This window comes from Phyllostomus discolor, chromosome 6, assembly GCF_004126475.2.
Source record: "Phyllostomus discolor isolate MPI-MPIP mPhyDis1 chromosome 6, mPhyDis1.pri.v3, whole genome shotgun sequence".
Classification (NCBI taxonomy): Eukaryota; Metazoa; Chordata; class Mammalia; order Chiroptera; family Phyllostomidae; genus Phyllostomus; species Phyllostomus discolor.
The window spans coordinates 77,802,487-77,820,912 of record NC_040908.2 but is presented as its reverse complement, the minus strand read 5'-3'; the positions used below and the strand labels follow the sequence as shown (position 1 = coordinate 77,820,912).

The window sequence follows — 18,426 nt, the reverse complement described above, 5'->3', positions numbered from 1 at the left end:
ACAACTATATACCAAGAAATTTGAAAACATGGGTGAAATGGACAAATTTCTAGAAAAATATAATCTTCCAAAACTGAATAAAGAAGTAGAAAGCCTAAACAGACTGATAACTGCTGGTGAAATTTAAGCAGCAATCAAAATACTCGTGTTACACAAAAGCCCTGGAAAGGACAGTTTCACAGGAGAATTTTATAAAACATTTAAGGAGGTTAGCTAACCTCTATCTTTCACAGACTATTCCCAAAAAATCCATGAAGATGGAAGATTACCAAACTCTTTTTATTAAGCCAGCATCAACCTAATCCCAAAACCAGACAAAGACACAACAAAGAAAGAAAACATTAGGCCAATATCGCTGATGAACAAAAATGCTAAAGTCCTCAACAAAATATTGACAAACTGCATCCAGCAATACCTCAAAAAGATCATATACCATGATCAAGTGGGATTCATCCCAGTGATGCAAGTATGGTACACTATTTGCAAGTTAATAAACATAAAACATCACATAAACAAAATGAAAGACAAAAATCACATGATCATATCAGTAGATGCAGAAAAAGCATTTGATAAAGTACAGCGCCCATTTATGATAAAAACACTCAGCAAAGTGGGAATAGAGGGAGCATTCCTTAACATAATAAAGGCCATATATGAGAAACCTATAACCAACATCATACTCAGCAGACAAAACTTTAAAAAAAAAAACCTTCCCACTAAGATCAGGAACAAGACAAGGATGTCTGCTTTCACCACTTCTATTCAACATAGTATTGGAAATTCTGGCCACAGTGATCAAACAAGAAAAAGAAATAAAATGCATCCAAATTGGAAAGGAGGAAGCAAAACTGTCATGGTTTGCAGATGACATGATAGTGTACATAGAAAACCCTATAGACTCCACCAAAAAACTACTCAACCTAATAAGTGAATTTGGCAAAATATTGAGATACAAAGTCAATATTCAGAAATCAAAGGCATTTTTGTACACCAACAATGAAATATCAGAAACACAAATCAGGAAAAAAATCCCGTTTGCTATAGCAGCAAGAAAAATAACTAACCAAGGGGGTAAAAGACCTGTACTCAGAAAACTACACAACACTGAGGAAAGAAATTAAGGAAGGCACAAACAAATGGAAGCATACACCATGTTAATGGATTGGAAGAACTAACATTATCAAAATGTCCATACTACCCAAAGCAATTTATAGAAAAATGTAATCCCTATTAAAATACCAATGACATTCTTCACGGATATAGAACAAACATTTCAAAAATTTATATGGGACCATAAATGACCCCAAATAGCTGCAGCAATTTTGAGAAAGAAGAACAAAGTGGGAGGGATCACGATACCTGACATCAAACTATATTACAAGGCCACAGTAATCAAAACAGTCTGGTACTGGCATAAGAACAGACAAATAGATCAATGGAACACAATAGAGAGCCAAGAAATAAACCAAAGTTTCTATGGTCAATTATGTTCAACACAGCAGGAAGAAGCATAAAATGGAGTAAAAATAGCCTCTTCAACAAATGGTTTTGGGAGATCTGGACAGCTACATGCAAAAAATCAAACTTGATAACCATACACAAAAATAAACTCAAGGTGGATAAAAGACTTAAATATACAAGTCATGGCACCACAAAATCCTAGAGGAGAACATAGGTAGGACAATCAGATATTTCACACAGCCTTATTTCATCAATATGTCCCCTAGGACAAGAGATATAAAGGAAAGAATAAACAAATGGGACTTCATCAAAATAAAAAGCTTCTGCACTGTTAAAAAACATTAGCAAAATGAAAAGGGAACCAAGTATATGGAAAAATACATTTGCCAATGATACCTCAGAGAAGGGTATCTCCAAAATATATAAAGAACTCATATGACTTCACTCCAGGAAGACAAACAACCCAACTGAAAAATGGCCAAAGGATCTAAACAGGCACTTCTCCAAGGAGGACATACAGAGGGCCCAGAGACATATGAAAGGATGCTCGGCATCACTAGCCATCAGAGATGCAAATTAAAACCACAATGAGACATCACTTCACAATAGTCAGAATGGTCATCATACACAAATCAACAAACAATAAATGCTGGTGAGGTTGCAGAGGAAAAGTAACCCTGGTACATTGTTGGTGGGAATGCAGACTGGTGTAGCCATTGTGGAAAACAGAATGGAGTTTCCTCAGAAAACTAAAGACGGAACTAATGCCCTGGCTGGTGTAGCTCAGTGGATTGAGCACAGGCTGGGAACCAGAGGGTCACTGGTTTGATTCCCAGTCAGGGTACACGTCTGGGTTGCAGGCCAGGTCCCTAGTAGGGGTTGCACAAGAGGCAACCACACACTGATATTTCTCTCCCTCTCTCCTTCCCTTTCCTTCTCTCTAAAAATAAATAAATAAATAATTTTAAAAATAAAATGAAAAATAAAAATGGAACTGCTTTTTGATCCAGCAATTCCACCAATGGGATTAAACCCTAAGAATCCTGAAACACTAATTCTAAAGAACCTATGCACCCCATTGTTCATAGCAGCAGAATTTACATTAGCCAAGTGCTGGAAGCAACCTAGCTGCCCATCAGTAAATGAGTGGGTAAAAAGAATGTGGCACATTTACACAGTGGAAAACTATGCAGCAGAAAGAAAGAAGGAGCTCCTACCTTTTGCTACAGCATGGATGGAACTGGAGAACATTATGCTGAGCGAAATAAGCTAGGCAATCAAAGACAAATAACATATAATCTTACCTGTAAGTAGAACCTAATGAACAGAACAAACAAGCAAGGAAAATATAACCAGAAACATTGAAATAAAAAACTGACAGTAACCTGAGTTACTCCTTTCAAACCTCCTTCCACTGCAGGAGGAGGGAGATAATGGTGGAAAGAAGGAAGAGGAGCTGTTAGGGAACATGTACAAAGGACCCATGGACTAAGTAAAGGGGGGTAGGATGGAGGGTTGTAGATGGGGATGGGTGGGACAGGGGAAAGTGGTGACAGGAAAATGGAAACAACTGTATTCCAACAACAGTAATAAAAAAGAACTAATATAAGATACTAAATTCTCAATTGGCCTGGAATACTCTTAACTTATCCATGGTCTGAAGAACTCGTATACATCCTTCTAAGCCCAGAGAAAATGTCACCTCATCCATCAAACCTCTCAGACATTCCAAAACAAAAGTAGCCATTCCTGTTCTGTGCTACCTTAGTGTTTTATGCACAGCACTGCTTCAGCCCACACCCAGCACTGCAAAGGCTGTTTTGGAATTTGAGACTCCTGTAGGATCTGAACTCTTTAAAAGTAGGGACTCTGGGTGAGACTGTCAAAATATCACACAGCATATGGCCCTGGGTGACCAATTGAATGAATGAATGCATAAGTGAATAAATATATCCCTCAATTTATGAAGTTAATTCCTTTAACCATGTGCAACCAGAGGGGGTAAGGTAAGGAGGATGGGAGAGAAGCCTCCATAGTGTCCAGAGAGAAGAACTCTAACCACCCAGACATCTTAGTCCTGGACCCACAGCTGAGGTAGGGTGATGGTGGGCACACCCCAGGTGGGTTTTGTCCCTAGGGCATCCAGCTTTTGGTTGTCTGCTCTGTTGAGTGTTGGTTGGGTGGGGAGCTGGGGACAAGAGTTAAGATTTGAGTGGAAGGAGCCTAACTAGCAGAAAGTTCTTCCTACACTTAGCTCAAGGAGAAGCTAAGTATACTCTGGGCTCCTAGTATCCTGGGGGAAGGGCCCAGGTCTGGATTTACCAACCCAGAGAGGCTGTGCCTGGGACTAATTGGCTTGCCCTCCTTCCACTATAGGAAGAAGTCTTAATTTTCTAGAACGTTCTAGTTAAATGCCAATTAGGACACTGTGTCCACTGCTCTCTTCCAATACATTAATAATGTAATTAGCACTCATTGCCTGTACAAATTAAAAATTAACTTAAAGGGGCAGACTGGAAAACTGAGAAAGTAACCACTTAACCAATTTGCATTTCATTCAAGTATCAACATCTAAACATAATCTAGGGTGTTGGATTCGGCCTTCTAGTGAGGGGCCCAGCCAGCTGCCAACAGCTGCTGGCTTCTTCTTCATGCCTGATTCCACCTGCCCCAGGCTCTACCTCCTGTCCCAATCCTAGGTGTAAAAAATGCGGCCTTGCCCCAGATTGGACCAGAAGGGCTGTCTGCTAGGCAGACACCTTGGCTTCCAACATCCCCACTCCCTTTTCTCAGGGTTGTATGTTGTGAATTTCAGCGAAGGGAAATGCTACTGGGATGGCTGAGAGCCATCACTGAAGCTCCTACCACTCTCATCCCAGGATTGATTTGTCCTGCATTCCAGCACAGGAGATGGGAAGCAGATGGTACAGCAGTAAGGAGGGGTAGGTAACTAAGGAACTGCAAGAACTTCCCTGCAACCAGTGCCTTGGAGAGATAGGAGCTGGTTCTTAGAGAGAGCGTTCAGGGGATGAAGCCTGGCAGTATCCTCAAAACAGATGAAAGGATAAGCTTCCATCACTTACCTGTCTCAAGGAATCTAACACAATGGGTGTGACACTGCTTGCTTTCTTATCCAAATAGCCACAGGAGGAAGAAGCAGAACACTGGGGAGTAAGGGAGTATAGAGAGAAGGGGAAATGAGAGAGCCTCATTGGGATCTATGCAGCTCTGAGGCAGGAGGGCAGAGGATTCCAGTGTCCAACCTCTCAGGTCAGGCATCCTTAAAGGCCTCCCTGCCTAAGCCTGCAGAAGCCAAGTCCTCCGAGTGCTGCTATCCAAAGTCTTTTTGTGAAAGATGGTTCAATAGCAACCAGGAGCTGCAGGTGAGGACAAAGGCTGGACCAGTACATTCTCCCTTGGGGCTCCTGCAAGATGGTGAGCTAGGATGTGATGCAGGGGTTTGCAACACTGCCCCAGAACCATGGAGTCTGAACATGGGGTGGAGGCTTCCTTCCCTTCACCATGGTGCTGGGCAGGTCTCCAGTTCTGCCCTGTCCCCATTCCCCTGGCTGCTGAGAGGAAGGGCACAGCCACTCCAGGGAGATACAAGTGACACAAGGCAGCCAGCATTGTTTTAAACATTTATTATAAAAAAAGTACATTTTTTCCTCAGTACATTTTTCAACCCATTACTTTTTTTTTTTAAATACAAGTAAAAGAGGGTGATGCAAACACCCCCAGGTCAGAACCAGGAGAATCTCCTGGGCCATCCCTAGTACCAAAGATGAAAATGGGGACAAAGAAACTGAAGCAAAGTATGTGCCTAACACTCAGAGGGGGAATGTGGCAGCTTTTCCTGGATTTTGTTTTCATTTATACAAAAAAGAAAACCATTTTTTTCCAGCCAAGTATCCCATTCCTCATAGCAGTAGTGGGAAGAGCAGCAGCACCAGTGGGCAGAGTTCCTCTGGCCTTACACTTGGGTGGTGGCAGTACAGGCCTCCTTCCCAGACACCCATGGGCAGAGCATGTTACCCTGTGGATGTGTGGGGCCTGGGAGAGGCCTAGGGGCCAGACAGAGAGTCCTCTGCAGTCTGACTGCCACCAATAACTGCTCACCAGGAGAGGGTTATTGGTGGCAGTCAGACTGCAGAGGACTCTCTGTCTGGCCCCTAGGAGACCTGAGGGCAATCTCCTTCTCCCAGGTGAGTTGCCCCACCCACCTAACAATCCCTGGTTCCTCTGTTTGGAGGATGGCAGAATTATTGCACCAGTGATTTGGGCACATAGGAGGGGGTTGGCAGAGGGGCACATGTCCAAGAGATACAACTCCTGTAAGTCTGCCTTATAGCCTGAACACTGGGAAACCATTGTCTTGTCCTCAAGGGTTTCAGTAGGACCAGCCCATTCCCCTGCCATGCCTGAGAGTGTGAGTGTGTGCCTCTGCCTGTGCTGGGGTCTGTATGCCCCATGTGCTTTTGGGCTGGGCCTCAGGTGGCTGCACGTGCATTCCCATGCTGCTACCTTTCAGATTTTTCTGATAGAAGGGGCTCAGAGATTCTATTACATTAGATAATCAAAATCTTAAGGAAATATAAATACAGATGGAGCAGGGGCTGGGCAAGGGCAGGGAGGGCAAGAAGAGGCAGGATGACAACTGGAAAGCTCTTGGCACAATGAATACCAAGTTTATTTCATTTCCAGCAAGGGCAGAAGCTTAGCTCATGCTGGTATCACAGAGGAGAACATCCTCTTCTTTCTGATCGGCCACACCTTCCCTTTGCTAGAGGCTGTGTCTGTAGGCCCAGCAGCAATGCTCACATGCCCACAAACTTGGGGCACAGAAAACCCATCTCTCCAGCCCAAGTGCTGACCCCTGCCTCAAGCCCACTCTTGGCCTTGGGGAGCAGTTTCCCTGCTGGTAATGCTGCAATTGGGTTCTGGGCTAGGCAGGAGCTCCCATACGACCAATGCATGTGGCATAGGCATAACAATTTGTGCTTTGTTTGGGTGGAAGGTGTGGAGGTGTCTTAAGGGGGACTCAGTGCTGCGTCCCCCTTTGGCTGGGCCTGGGGGCCTTCTAAGTCCATCATAAAGTAAGAAATAGGGGTTGGCAGTGCAGGGTCAGGTCAACACAGGAGGAATCCTTTTGGTCTTATGGTTTCAAGGGGGCAGAGAATGACTTTACCGGGCAGGTCCCTGGGATTTCCTCCTGCCTAGGGGCAAGGAAACCAGGCACAGGAGTCAGAGTGGCATGAGGTGGGATGGGCAGTGATATGACATGGAAAAGGTCCTTTGCCTTGGGGGGACAATAACACTACTGGGAGAAACAGCCCATGTCCTCCACCCCTCCTCTGCCCTGTGGCTAGTAAGACCCCAGAATTTTCTCCCCTAACTCCACTCCATCCAGTACTCTCAATGCCAAGAGGGGAGAATGGCCCCAGAGCTGGCATGGCTTCAGAATTCTGCTACGTGGCTACTGGGTGGCCTGGACTGGGGCTAGGGCAATGGGGGCCAGGCGAGGGAGGCCCACATGGTGGGCCCAGGGTTGCCAGGACAGAGATAGAGCTGGTTAGGGGTCCAACAGCAGCACCAGGAAGAAATGGGGTAGAGGATGGAGCTGGGAGCTTTCCTAGGAAGCCTATGGCAGAGCTGGCTAGTGTCCACGGTAAACAGAGTGGTCTGTCCCCTACCCCCAACAGCTGCCATCCCATAGAGCTCCTGACACCCTGGGCTGATTTAACCAGAATCCTAATAGGCAGGCATGAACCTGCCTCTCCCATCACAGGGTCTTTCTTATCTAGAGTGCCAGGAGTGAGGTATAGGGGGCAATGAGTATAGATGGAGGGACTGAGGCACTTTGAGCTAAGGGAACTGAGAGGGCTGGGAGGAGACTCCCTCCATTTTAGAGATGAGAAGACTGAGTCTTGGGTGACTGACAGGAACTCAGAAGTCCATTCAAGGGGGAAATCTACAACTCAAAGGGAAAACTTCTCCAAGGTGTCCTTCACCCAGAACAAAGGCCAGGAATAGCTAACAGGAAGTAGAGAGTGGTGAGCAGGAGCAAGTAGGAGCTTCTGACTCAGCATCCCTGGCTCCCCTATTCCTCTTGCACTTTCTGGCCTTCGTGGGTGAGGTGCTACCTACACCCTTCAGAGTCTGTGACTGTATTTGCAGAGCTTCTATCACAGGGCTTCCTCCCTATACCCTCCACCTGGGTACTTGCTCACCTCTAACTCCAAGAGGCATTTCCCTTCTGGGATGCCAGCCCTGACTCCCCAAGAGAATCAGGAGTTGCTAGCACTGAATAGATAAGAAAAATCTGAGAAACTTCCATGCCAGAGAAGCAGTTTAGGGACAGCCTGAGATACTAGGTGGAGGCATTGGGGACCTAGTCTCAGCTGTCCTAAAGGCTTCTGAAGGCCTCTCCACTGTCAGAGGGGAGTGGGAAAGAAATGGAGCAGAGAGGGGCAAGCCTTGGTCAGTATCCAGCCTGGGTAAGGTACGTATTTTTTTGGGTGCACAGAAGCCTAGTGTGTGTGTATGTGGGTATGTGTCTGTCAGTAGAGCTGTGGGAAGTGTGGGTCAGAGTACACCTTGGAGTCCCATTCCGTGGGGAGCCAAAGGGTAAAGAAGAGGGTCACTTAGGACATTACTCTCTAGGATAACGAGGAAAAAAAAAACCAACCTCATGAGGAAAACACACTGCCCAGGGGGACCTCAACTCTATTCAACCTGATTTACCCAGACAACCCTGGGTGCTTCAGAGAAGTCACACCTCACACCCTACCTCTTGGGTGAAACTTCTGTCTAGACTGGGGTTCAAATTCCCAGCTGTGTCAGCTCATGTTGGGGGTGTTGAGTTCCCTCTTCTTGGGAACAAAGGAGCAGTATCTGGGGGTAAGGCTTTTCCTCTGGGAGGCCCTGCAGCCTCCTGCCCCCAGTGGAGAGAACACAGAGAAATTCCAGTGTTGGGACAGGGGAGGGCTGGCTCCACAAACCCTGGAAAGACAGATGCCTAGGTACACAAGGTAAGAATTGGCATCTTGTACAAAGGGCAGGAGGCTGCAGTTGGGGAGGGAAGGTACAGGAATATCAAAGCCATAGCGAGCATGACACCATGGGGAGAACAGGGGACAGGGAGGGAATCAAAACAAAGCAGGTGGCATTTGCCCTGAACTCCCTGGCTCCCTGGGAGTAAGGAGCTGGCTTTGGGTAGTTGGGTGAGTCTCTTGTCAGTTTGTGGAGGATTTGGCAGTAAGGGGTAAGTGGAAGAAAGGCAGGGGGTGTGTGGGTAGGGGCTGGGGAGAAGGGGTGAAGACAGAGGCTCTGGAGAGGAGACTACACATACCATTCCTTCTTGGAAATAAAAGACCCATCATTCTGAGAAACCATGTTCTCAGCCAAGTCCAGCTGCTCAGGGTCATACTGGTAGCCCAGAGTCCGGTCCCCATAGCTGTCCTGATGGGCTTCGGACTCATCCACTGTGAAGTAGGGCCGCTTGGCATCCTCGTCGTATTTGGGATGAGTGCCTCCCACCTTGCGTTCGCCCCCTCCACCACCCTCCTCCTCCTCTTCCTCCTCATAGCTGCTCCCTCCTAGTGGGCCGGCCTTCTTCTCATCATCTGAGTCATCAGGGTACTGCAGGTTCTGGGCCATGGGTGGGTGGTGCTGGGGGATGCCCGCCTTGCTGTAGCCGTTGCCATACACATGCTTCTTTGTGCTGTAGTCACCCTTGAAGGTGTGACGGCGCCGGCGCAGGGCCATCACAATCCCGCCAACCACGATAAGCACCAGCAGGATGCTCCCTGCCACGCCCCCAATGATGGCCGTGGGTACTGGCCCGGCCCGCCGCCCATGTTCAGGAGGAGATGGGGTGTAGGGGAATTCTGGGGGAAGAAAAGAGGTGGAGGGACAGTGTCAGTGTCTGCTCAGTGGAAGGGAGTGAGGAAGGTAGGGGAGGGAAAGGCCAGGAGGTGAGGCCAAGGGCAGCTCCAGTTCCTCCACAATCCTTCCCTCCAGGAGCCCATTGTGCAGAGTGTCAGAAGCTGGAGTGAGAGAAGAGAGGCAGAGAGCGCTGTGCAGTCTCAGAGCCTCCATGCTAACTTTCTCCTTGGATGTGGTGCAAGCTCAGATCATCCTCATTAGAATGTAGGGAGGCACAGGTGCCAGCCTAGTATTCCCTAGATGCAGTCACTATCATGACACCCCGTGCGGTAGGTGTACTATTAATTTCCACTTAACACACAGGGAGCAGAGGCTTAGAGAGGAAAAATAACACCCATGGCCATCAACCAATGATGCAATGTTGGTTCTCTTACATGACATGCCTGTGCAAATGTCACTACTGCCCCTCTGCCCAATACCTGCTGGTTGGGTGCCACCTGATTGCATCTGCTCCTAGGGTACAAGAAAGAGGACAGGTTCCCAGGTCCTGACTCCACACATGCCCATGAGTGTCAGAAACCAAGGCTGTGGTTGTTGGTTATGGCCAGGCCTTGCAGGGCAAGGTAGAGGCTAGGGATATAACCAGCCTGGGCAATTAGCATAAGATGCTTAGAATGGATGTGTAGAAATGGAGCGTGAGAGCAAAGGAGTATATAGTGAAGATGACACATATACTCAGAGGGCATGTACACGGGCACACACCCCTCTGCGCACAGTGAGCCTGTATGCCTATGCTGATGTGATGAGTATATCTGTACAAATATGTTCATACTGAGGAAAGAGTAAAAACAAAATGCAGGAAAGATGAAAAAAAAAAGAGAAAAGAAACAGGAGGAAGGGAAGAGAAGGCTGGGTGGGTGACTCTTTGCCAGTGGGGCAAACCCAGGGGCCTAGAAGAAGCTGAGGGAGGTGGTTGCCACCATCACCACAGGGTGGCACCAGAGACCACAGCTAGCCTAGCTCAAGAGCTGGTGGGCAAACTTGGAGGCTCAGTACCCATGCTCTCACCCCTCCTTTCTTCAGGCCATGGTAAGGGGTTGATTTGAGCATCATTCAGCCTCTGAGAATTGGTTTCTGCCAGCTCACCACTCCCTGATTCAGCTTCACTCAGTTCATGGGAATCCTGCTCCTCCTATTTGACATTTCCTTCTCCCAGAGGTGGGACAGCCCATGTGTGTGAGAGTGTGCAGTGTTATCTGTAGTGGGTACAGAGCAGGGCAGAGTTCCAGAATAGAGAAGTAAAGGTCTTCCAGGAGTTCAGGTGGGAAGGGCTAATGAAAACACTGGGGCCTAAGAAGGGGAGGCTATTTGCTCAGGTACACTACTGAGCTAGGGCTACCTAGATGCTTCTCTATATGTGTTCCTGGCTTCTTCACATGCAGGAGTTGGCAGAGAGAAGAAGTTCAACTACTTGTTACCGCTGTGTCCTCAGTGCAGCACCCCAAGTGGCTACCCAATAAATATTTATTGAATATTTGTCCTCACTGCCTACTTCCAGAGCAGTATCCCTGAGAACATCAAGACTCCTCTGGTTCCCCAGGTCTCATCTGTTTACTGCCTTTAAAGGGGCTGTAGCCTTGTTCCCCATGAGGTGGGAGCTGCCTCCATAAGGGGAACCCAAGAGGCAGCTGGCCTCTTCTATACTTTCTACCTGCTTGTTAGATACCTCTTCAGTTCTCACCCCATATGGGAATGCTCTCTCCTCTCTTCACTTGCTCCATCCACCCTCCTATCCACTCACTCAATCCATCCATCTATCCATCCACCCACCCAGCCAATCAGCAAACAAGTACTGAGTATCCACTTTGCTAGTAGTAACAAGATACAAGAAACTAACAATCTAGTTGGGGAATCAAAGGACATTCTCAGAGACAGAGCTGTATGCAGATGTCCAGGGCATTGGCAGAGAAAGTGCCTCAGGAATGCAGGAGAAGAGATCATGGGGACTGGAGTTAGAAAAGTGTCCCTTGACTTATAATATAAGAATTCCCAGATCTTGGCTTTCCTCTCTGTCTGTCTCTGGCTGCATTGCTGGGCCTACGCTCTGCTCCAGCCACCTGGCTGAAGACTCCATCAGTGGACCTTCAGCCCTTACCATCTGCTTTATTTCCTAGTGACAGACCTGGTCCATGGTCATGAGTTACCTTTACCATGCTTGCTTTTCAAACTCTGAGATTTATCTCCAAAGGACTCTTAGAAGACATTTCCCAAACTATAGCCCATGGAAACTCAAACCACTGGCTTAGACATCAGCAAAAATACGAGGGTTAAACACTTTGGGAAATGTTGGTTTAGACAAAGCATCAGAGCCCTTCATCTTTTTACACACACAGTGAGCTCTAATAGGAACATACAGGATGCAGTGTTCTCTAACCTAATGGAGCATGAACCCCACCTTTCCAGACTGAAGGGCCATTCTCCGGACTAGCATCTGGGTACATTCTTTGGAAACTCTTCTTTAGCATATCTTTATATGGACTTCTCTCCACCATCTCAATCCATCTGTGTCCACCTGGTTCACCAGCTTACCTCCAAACCCTCTCTAATCAACACCACATCTCCCACCACCATTTGTTTACTTTTCTAGCTTAGAACCTCATTTCTCTTTCATTCTTGCTATTCAATATCTTGCACTTTATGCCAGGTGTTGTTGTATATTCCTGAAACTCCCACCTTCATTTGGTCTCTGCCCCTCTAGCCATTCCATCCACAATCGCCAGGCTTATTTTCCATTGTGCAGTCACTACCACTCCCTTTCTCAAGACTAGTAATGACTTCCTTACTACGTGTCACACATGCTAGTCTTGTCTTCAAAGCTTCCATCGTGTAACTTGATCTTGGGCTTGGCTGACATCCTGTCCTTGCTGTCTATTCTGCCAAGAGTGCTCCTGCTTATCCTCTGCCTATTCCAGTCCTCCAGCCCCTCTCTGTGCAGCCTTCTCTTCTCCAGTTCACACTTATCTTTTCTCTCTACAAGTTTCTGTATTAATGGTCTACACCTCTAATTCTGGTATAAATAATAGTTAAGTCTATTCCATTAATTGTACACTGACATATTATAGTAGAGCCTGTGATAATACACCTTGTGATAAATGTAAATTAGCCAGGATTGGCTCCAGTTCTTCTGCCAGTGTTCAAATGGCTAAGGCTCTCCTCTTCTGCAGGAATGCATGAGAAAGGTAGAGGGAGTAGATCTTTAAGAGAATTGGGATCAACTCAATTTAGTGTGTTACAGTTGCATATAATGTGAATTCCACTACATTTATTTTCATGTGTTCTGTGATGACAGAGACCCAATGAAAAAAATACAGCTCTCCTACATTTTACTAGACTAGGTTGAATTTATTGAACCCCATTAATAATAATATGGTAGAGTTTACAGTATTATCTATTTCATGCGAGTGGCTGGTGTCCCAAACTAGTCTGTACACTTGCATTCAAAGTAAATCTAGAACCTGACTACCTCTTACTATCACCACCACCCAGATCCAAGCCACCACTATCTCTCACCTGGATTATTACAATAGCCACCTGTCTATCCTCATTCCACTCACTTCCTCTATAGACTATTTTTTTTTTTAACACAACAGCCACAGAGATCCTTTTAAATCTGGGGAGCTTAAATGCTCCACATAATCTGTGCCTCTGCCTTCTACCTCTGACTTCATCTCCTGCTCTTCTCCACCCCAGGTACTTTCAGCACCTTTGCAGTGGCTGCTCTGCAACCCTGTAAGGCTTCTCCCACAGGTGTCTCATGCTTACTGTCTCGCCTTCTTCAGGGCTTGGCACCAGTGTCCCATTCTCATCGAGGCCCTCCCTGACTTTACTGTTTAAAGTTGCAGTTCATGCGCCCCCACCTCCAACACTTGGGACCCTTCTATGAGGCTCTTCTTTTTTCCATATCACCTTCAAAATGACTACATAATTTTTCAAATGTATTTTATCTATTGCTTGTTGTCTGTCCTCCTGTGCTAAAATGTAAGCTCCACAGGGACAGGGACTTTTTTGGCTCAATGATGTATTCCCATGTACCTAGACTGACTGGCATGTGGCTGGAGTTCAATAATTAGTTGAATAAATTGTTTAAAGGCAAGCGTTATATCATATAGGTGAGCCTTGCTCTAGGCACAGCAAATATTCTGGAGATACTCAAATAAATGCATGTAATGGAGACCACATTTCATTGGAGCAGGTAACAGGAGGAGGAGAGTGGTGGCTTGGGGACAGATGATACTGAGTCTCTTCCCCTTCTAGGCCCTTCTGCTTAACTTTTTTTTTTCCTAGTCCTAATGAGAGGTTTACTCTACCTAGGATAGCTAGGGAGCTTTTTGGACCAAAGGGAACCCTCACTGCTTTGGTTGCTTTAGGACCAGGTCCATGTAGAGGAAGAAGAATGGTTAAGATGACCTTCCATCATTGCAGACTTGAGAGTGAAGATGCTTAGTGAGGGTACAGGAGAAAGTAATAGGTATAGGAATCTAGTTAATTCATAAGTAGAAAACTTGGCTGTTTGGTGTGGAAAGGAGAACCTACCCCCTCCCACTCTGTCCCTCCAGATGTCACATTCAGACGGTAGCTGTTGTCTCTGTGCCAAGAGCACAGCCTCTGTGCCAGGAGCAGCTGGGAGGAAAGAAAAGAGCTGAGCAGTGGGCTCACTTGTGCTCACTGGCAGGGGTCCACCTGTATCCCTTGTGTCATCTTATAAAGGGGGCAGCTTGGCCCCCATTCCTGAAGGCTTGCAGTCTCTCCTCTGGGGCAGTGGGGACTCTGCATTCCTGAGGTAGGTGGATGGTTATGGGGGCTTTGGATGGATCTGAGGTAGGGTGAAGGGTTAGAGTTTACAGTCTGGATCTAGGATTTGGAGAAGTCTTTCTGAAGGCTTTCTTCAGAAAGAAATATTTGGACTGGCTTCTAAGAGCAATGTAGGCAGGCATCAGAAGATTAGGCTAGGAAGCTGTGAGAATTACATCTCCCGGTGGTGTGCAGTACAGTGGGGTGTGGAGAGGGTGAGAAGCCCCTCTCTTCCTCTTGCAGCTGCAGCAGCTGTGTATCTGTCAGACCAACAGACAGGGCCTCATCAAACTAGAGGAGAACCATGTTCCCCTGAGGTATAGGTGCTGCTGCCTCCTCAAAGACTCCCCAGGGCACTGTTGTTTCCCAGCCTGGACAAAGGCACATGTACCCGCTGCATAGCCACGGGCTCCCATGTGCATACTCAGCATGTACATGGCCACGTGCCTCCGTGGGGGTGCACATTCATTTGCTCAGAGGCACGTGCCCATACTCAGGACCAGGCATACACACTTGCAGGCTCACACACCCCCTACCTTCTAGATGGACCATGAAGCACCACCAACCCTTGGTCTGAAGACCCCCTTGCCTAATGGGTACACTCTTACCTTCACTGGAAATGGGAATTGGGATAACACCCTACCACCCAGTGACCTCCCTGCCCAGCTCTGTGAGTGGCTTAGACACTCTCCTCCTAACATGCCCCATACCAGGGACATAGATACTGCCTAATTTGGCCTCTTTTTGTCTAGTCAAAACCATACCCTGAGCACCCCTCCCCATCTTCAGCATTACTCCCACAGGGAAAGTGGAGGGGAGCTTACTAGTTTATTTTGTGACTATTTGGCCAACCCCATGAAATTGCTCCTCAGTAGGAGAACCCCAGGCCCTGTGGAAATTCTGGTAAGTTTGTCTCCTTTGCTTTTATCCCCATGGCCACAGCCCAGGCCTCTTGTTTCCCACTTGGAAAAACCTCACTGTATGGCCCCTAACTGTTCCCTGCATACCAACCACAAAGCCTCCCAAATGCTCAGTCTGAACCACCTGCCCTGGCACACTGCTTCTCTGCAGAAGCCCTTCAGAGGCTCACCTGGGTCAACAAACAAAGAGAAAGTCCCTCTCCTTCAATTTTCTTACACACACTTCCCCTGCCACCCTCCCACCCTCCACCACTGCCCACTCACTCATCCTTGTAGGAACAACTCAAGTAACACCTTTTCCAGGATCTGGGACCTTGAGAGGCCTGTGCCAAAGTGTGTCTGTGTAGGTGGTGCAGCAGCCAGGGACATACACGACCTGTACACACTGCATCTGTGACATATTCCCCTCTGTATACCTTTCCCTGTCCCTGCCCCAATTACTCTTCATTTTCCTCTCCATAGGCACCCAGGGCAAAGCTATTACCTGAATGGGTGGACAGAATGAAAATTTAAATTTCCACTTATCTGTCTCACTCATGCATTCCTTCTAGACAAGTGAGACCTGAGAGCACATGGCATGGTTGTATCCCCCAGAGTGGGCCCTCAGAGAATGTGACAGGCACTAGTCAATGCAGAGTGAAGGCTGGTAGGGTTGACTACTGCTTGGAGATTGCCCCTGAGCACAAGAATAAACAGCTCTGAAAAGATTTGGGCTGCCTGGCTAAGTCTTCCTTTTGGGGCTATCAGACCTTCTCTTAGGATGGCCAGCTAAACAGCTCTTGGGCCCATCAGCGATTCACTGCATGTCATGCTTCCATGGCTCCTGCCAACCTAGGCTGCTAACAAGAGTCCACTTATGCAAGGCCCTTCTCACCGCCCATGTGTGTGTCTTTAGTTACCAACCTTGTCCCACTCTATACCTCCAGAGAGCATAGGAGGGCATGTTATATGCCCTGGGAATCCCTGGCCTACCTGCCCATCAGGCCTGACCACCTGCCCAAAGTCTGCCTAGGCCTGACTCCCACAAAGACGGCCACCTCCACAGCCAGTCTCTTTCTTCCTTTCCTCTCTTCTCTGTAGCCAGGGCCTAGGAAATGCACCCTTCTCTTCCTCCCTGCTTCTACATCTGGTGTGACTTCCTGATGAGTAGTCTGCACTCACAGTCATCTTGTATCCTTCTGTGCTTTTGGAAAAGGGAGGCTTGACCTTCCTGCCCAGCCCTGTCTCTGGGGCTGAGCAGCACCATAAACTCCATAAGCCTAGCAGGGCCTTTGGCCTCTGGCTGGTCCACTCATGCTGGGGATTAGGGTCAATGAAAGGATATTGCTTCTGGGTTTCTTGTTTTCTTCCTCTGATTTTCTAATCAGCACTTTCCCTGGAGAGTCTGGAGGTGGAGAGGGATGCAGTATACATTGGTGGTATGGGTAGTCTACCTGGGTGAGAGGTATCACCATGAAGGGATTACCTGCCATGTGCCAGGCAGGAGAATATGGATTTGATATGATCATAAAAACCCAATTATTTCCATATTACAGACTAGGAAGCCGAGGCTCAGAGAAGTGAAGGACTTGTCACATAGCCAGGAAGAGCCAGTATGTGAACATGCTCAGGCCAAATCTGAACTATTCTTCATATGACAAGCCTCTCTTTGGGGTGGTCATGCTCCCTCATCACTACTTCTCATCCTTGTCTTCTCCCATAGACTCAGGGCCAGAGCTCAGGCACCTATGAGGCTCTATCTGAGCTTTGCTCAAATTTTCTCTAGGAAGGACGAAGTATATGACTCTGGTCCTCCCTTCCTTGCCAACCTTTGGGAACACTAAACCCTAGCCTGGGGGAGGGGTTGCCTTAGCTTTCCCCAGATTCCATCTCTAACACTTCCTCTCCCTTAAGCAGCCTGAAGGCCAAGGACAGAGAGTTGAAGAAAAGAGCAAGCAAAAAGTGGCTCTATAACCCCCCACCACCCAGAGAGGTGACAGAACTGCCTTGAAGTCAGCTAAGTGTAGCCCCTGGACAGCTTTGGGCTGCTCCTTCTGAAGCTATGCCTTGAATATACCCACAAACGAGGTCTCACACTCCTAAGACAAGCTTCAGAGTTTGCCCAAGCCCTGCAATTGGAGCCCAGTAACCTCTGCCCCACTCCCTGTCCTGAATCTGGCCTAACTTCCTATACATGAAACTTACCCTCTGATGTTACTTCTATCATCTCAGCAGCAGCATGGTGTCACTTTCTGTTTACTTTCTCACCCTGCACCTAGCTTAGATACAATATTAAAGATACTCCCTCTTCCAGTTGTGAAGCTGTGATGACAATTTATCCTGCTATTGGCTATTGGCTTGTTTTGATCTTTCCCTTAATAATGACAGAAGTCAAGATAATCATAGAGCATTGGCCATTTATTGGCAGACAGGTCTGTGCTAAGAACTTGGCCTATGTTATGTATAATTCTGACCCTTCAAGGCACCTCATAACATCCCATTTTAATAGATAAAGGCTTGTCCAGTGTCCCACCTGTCTGATATCGAAGCCCATGCTCCTTTCTTAGTCTGTGTGAAGTCTCCTCCAGAATATCCTAGCCTATTCTCCCTTTGCCCTGAAAGGTCAGGTGGCTGAACCTCTTCATCTGCATTGACAAGGAGAAAAATGCAGGGAAAAGAGTAATTCAGTGGCAGGGCACACAAACCACTATGGCTTTGGGCTACCCCTCCAGTATCCCTGCTGAGGCAAGCCTCCTTTTCAGTTCATAGTTTCCTGAGCTGCAGAAGCAGAACTTGGAGGGGATGAACTCCACTTGCAAACCCATCCCCATAACCTAGCATCATATGGTAGCAGCCTCTTAACATCCCCACCACCAACAGCATTACTGTAAGCAGCACTTACTTCCTCTCTCTGACTGGGGCTTACACTGACTGTCTCACACACAGCCTTAAACAGAGGAAAGAGAAAGGCAAAGCTAGACCAATGGCCAGAGCTCAAGGAAGAAGAGAAGCAGGAAAAAAAGAAAAGTTTCCTGTAACAAAACAACCCATAGGAGGGGGATGATGGCTACAGAGGGAGCAGTGGATAGGGAGAGGCAGGGAAGGACACAGCTTCCTACCTGTGATATTGACCTCCACCTGGCCCGAGCGGGTACCAATGGGGTTGGTGGCCTCGCAGATATAGGTCCCTGTCAGGCTATAATTGATGGGTCCTCTGAAGAAAAGGGTTCTGTTCTGGGCCTCCACACCCTTGGGGAGAGAGCCATTCAGCCTGTAGAAATTGGGAAAAGACAAAGGTTTATGTCTCTCCTGTGGCACCCATGTGGCT

The 18,426-nt window shown here is 47.4% G+C and overlaps 1 protein-coding gene across 1 annotated transcript in view; it reads right to left on the bottom strand.

Moving 5' to 3' along the window:
• Window positions 1–5,949: 5,949 nt before the first annotated feature.
• The window catches only part of NECTIN1 (nectin cell adhesion molecule 1), a 66,494-nt gene continuing 54,017 nt past the window's right edge, over window positions 5,950–18,426 (bottom strand). The window contains exons 5-6 of the mRNA XM_036028398.1: window positions 18,218–18,369; window positions 5,950–9,350 (exon numbers count right to left, since the gene is read on the bottom strand). Of these exons, the coding sequence (XP_035884291.1) occupies window positions 8,803–9,350; window positions 18,218–18,369 (700 nt within the window). The 3' untranslated portion in view covers window positions 5,950–8,802. The remainder of the gene's footprint in view (window positions 9,351–18,217; window positions 18,370–18,426) is intronic.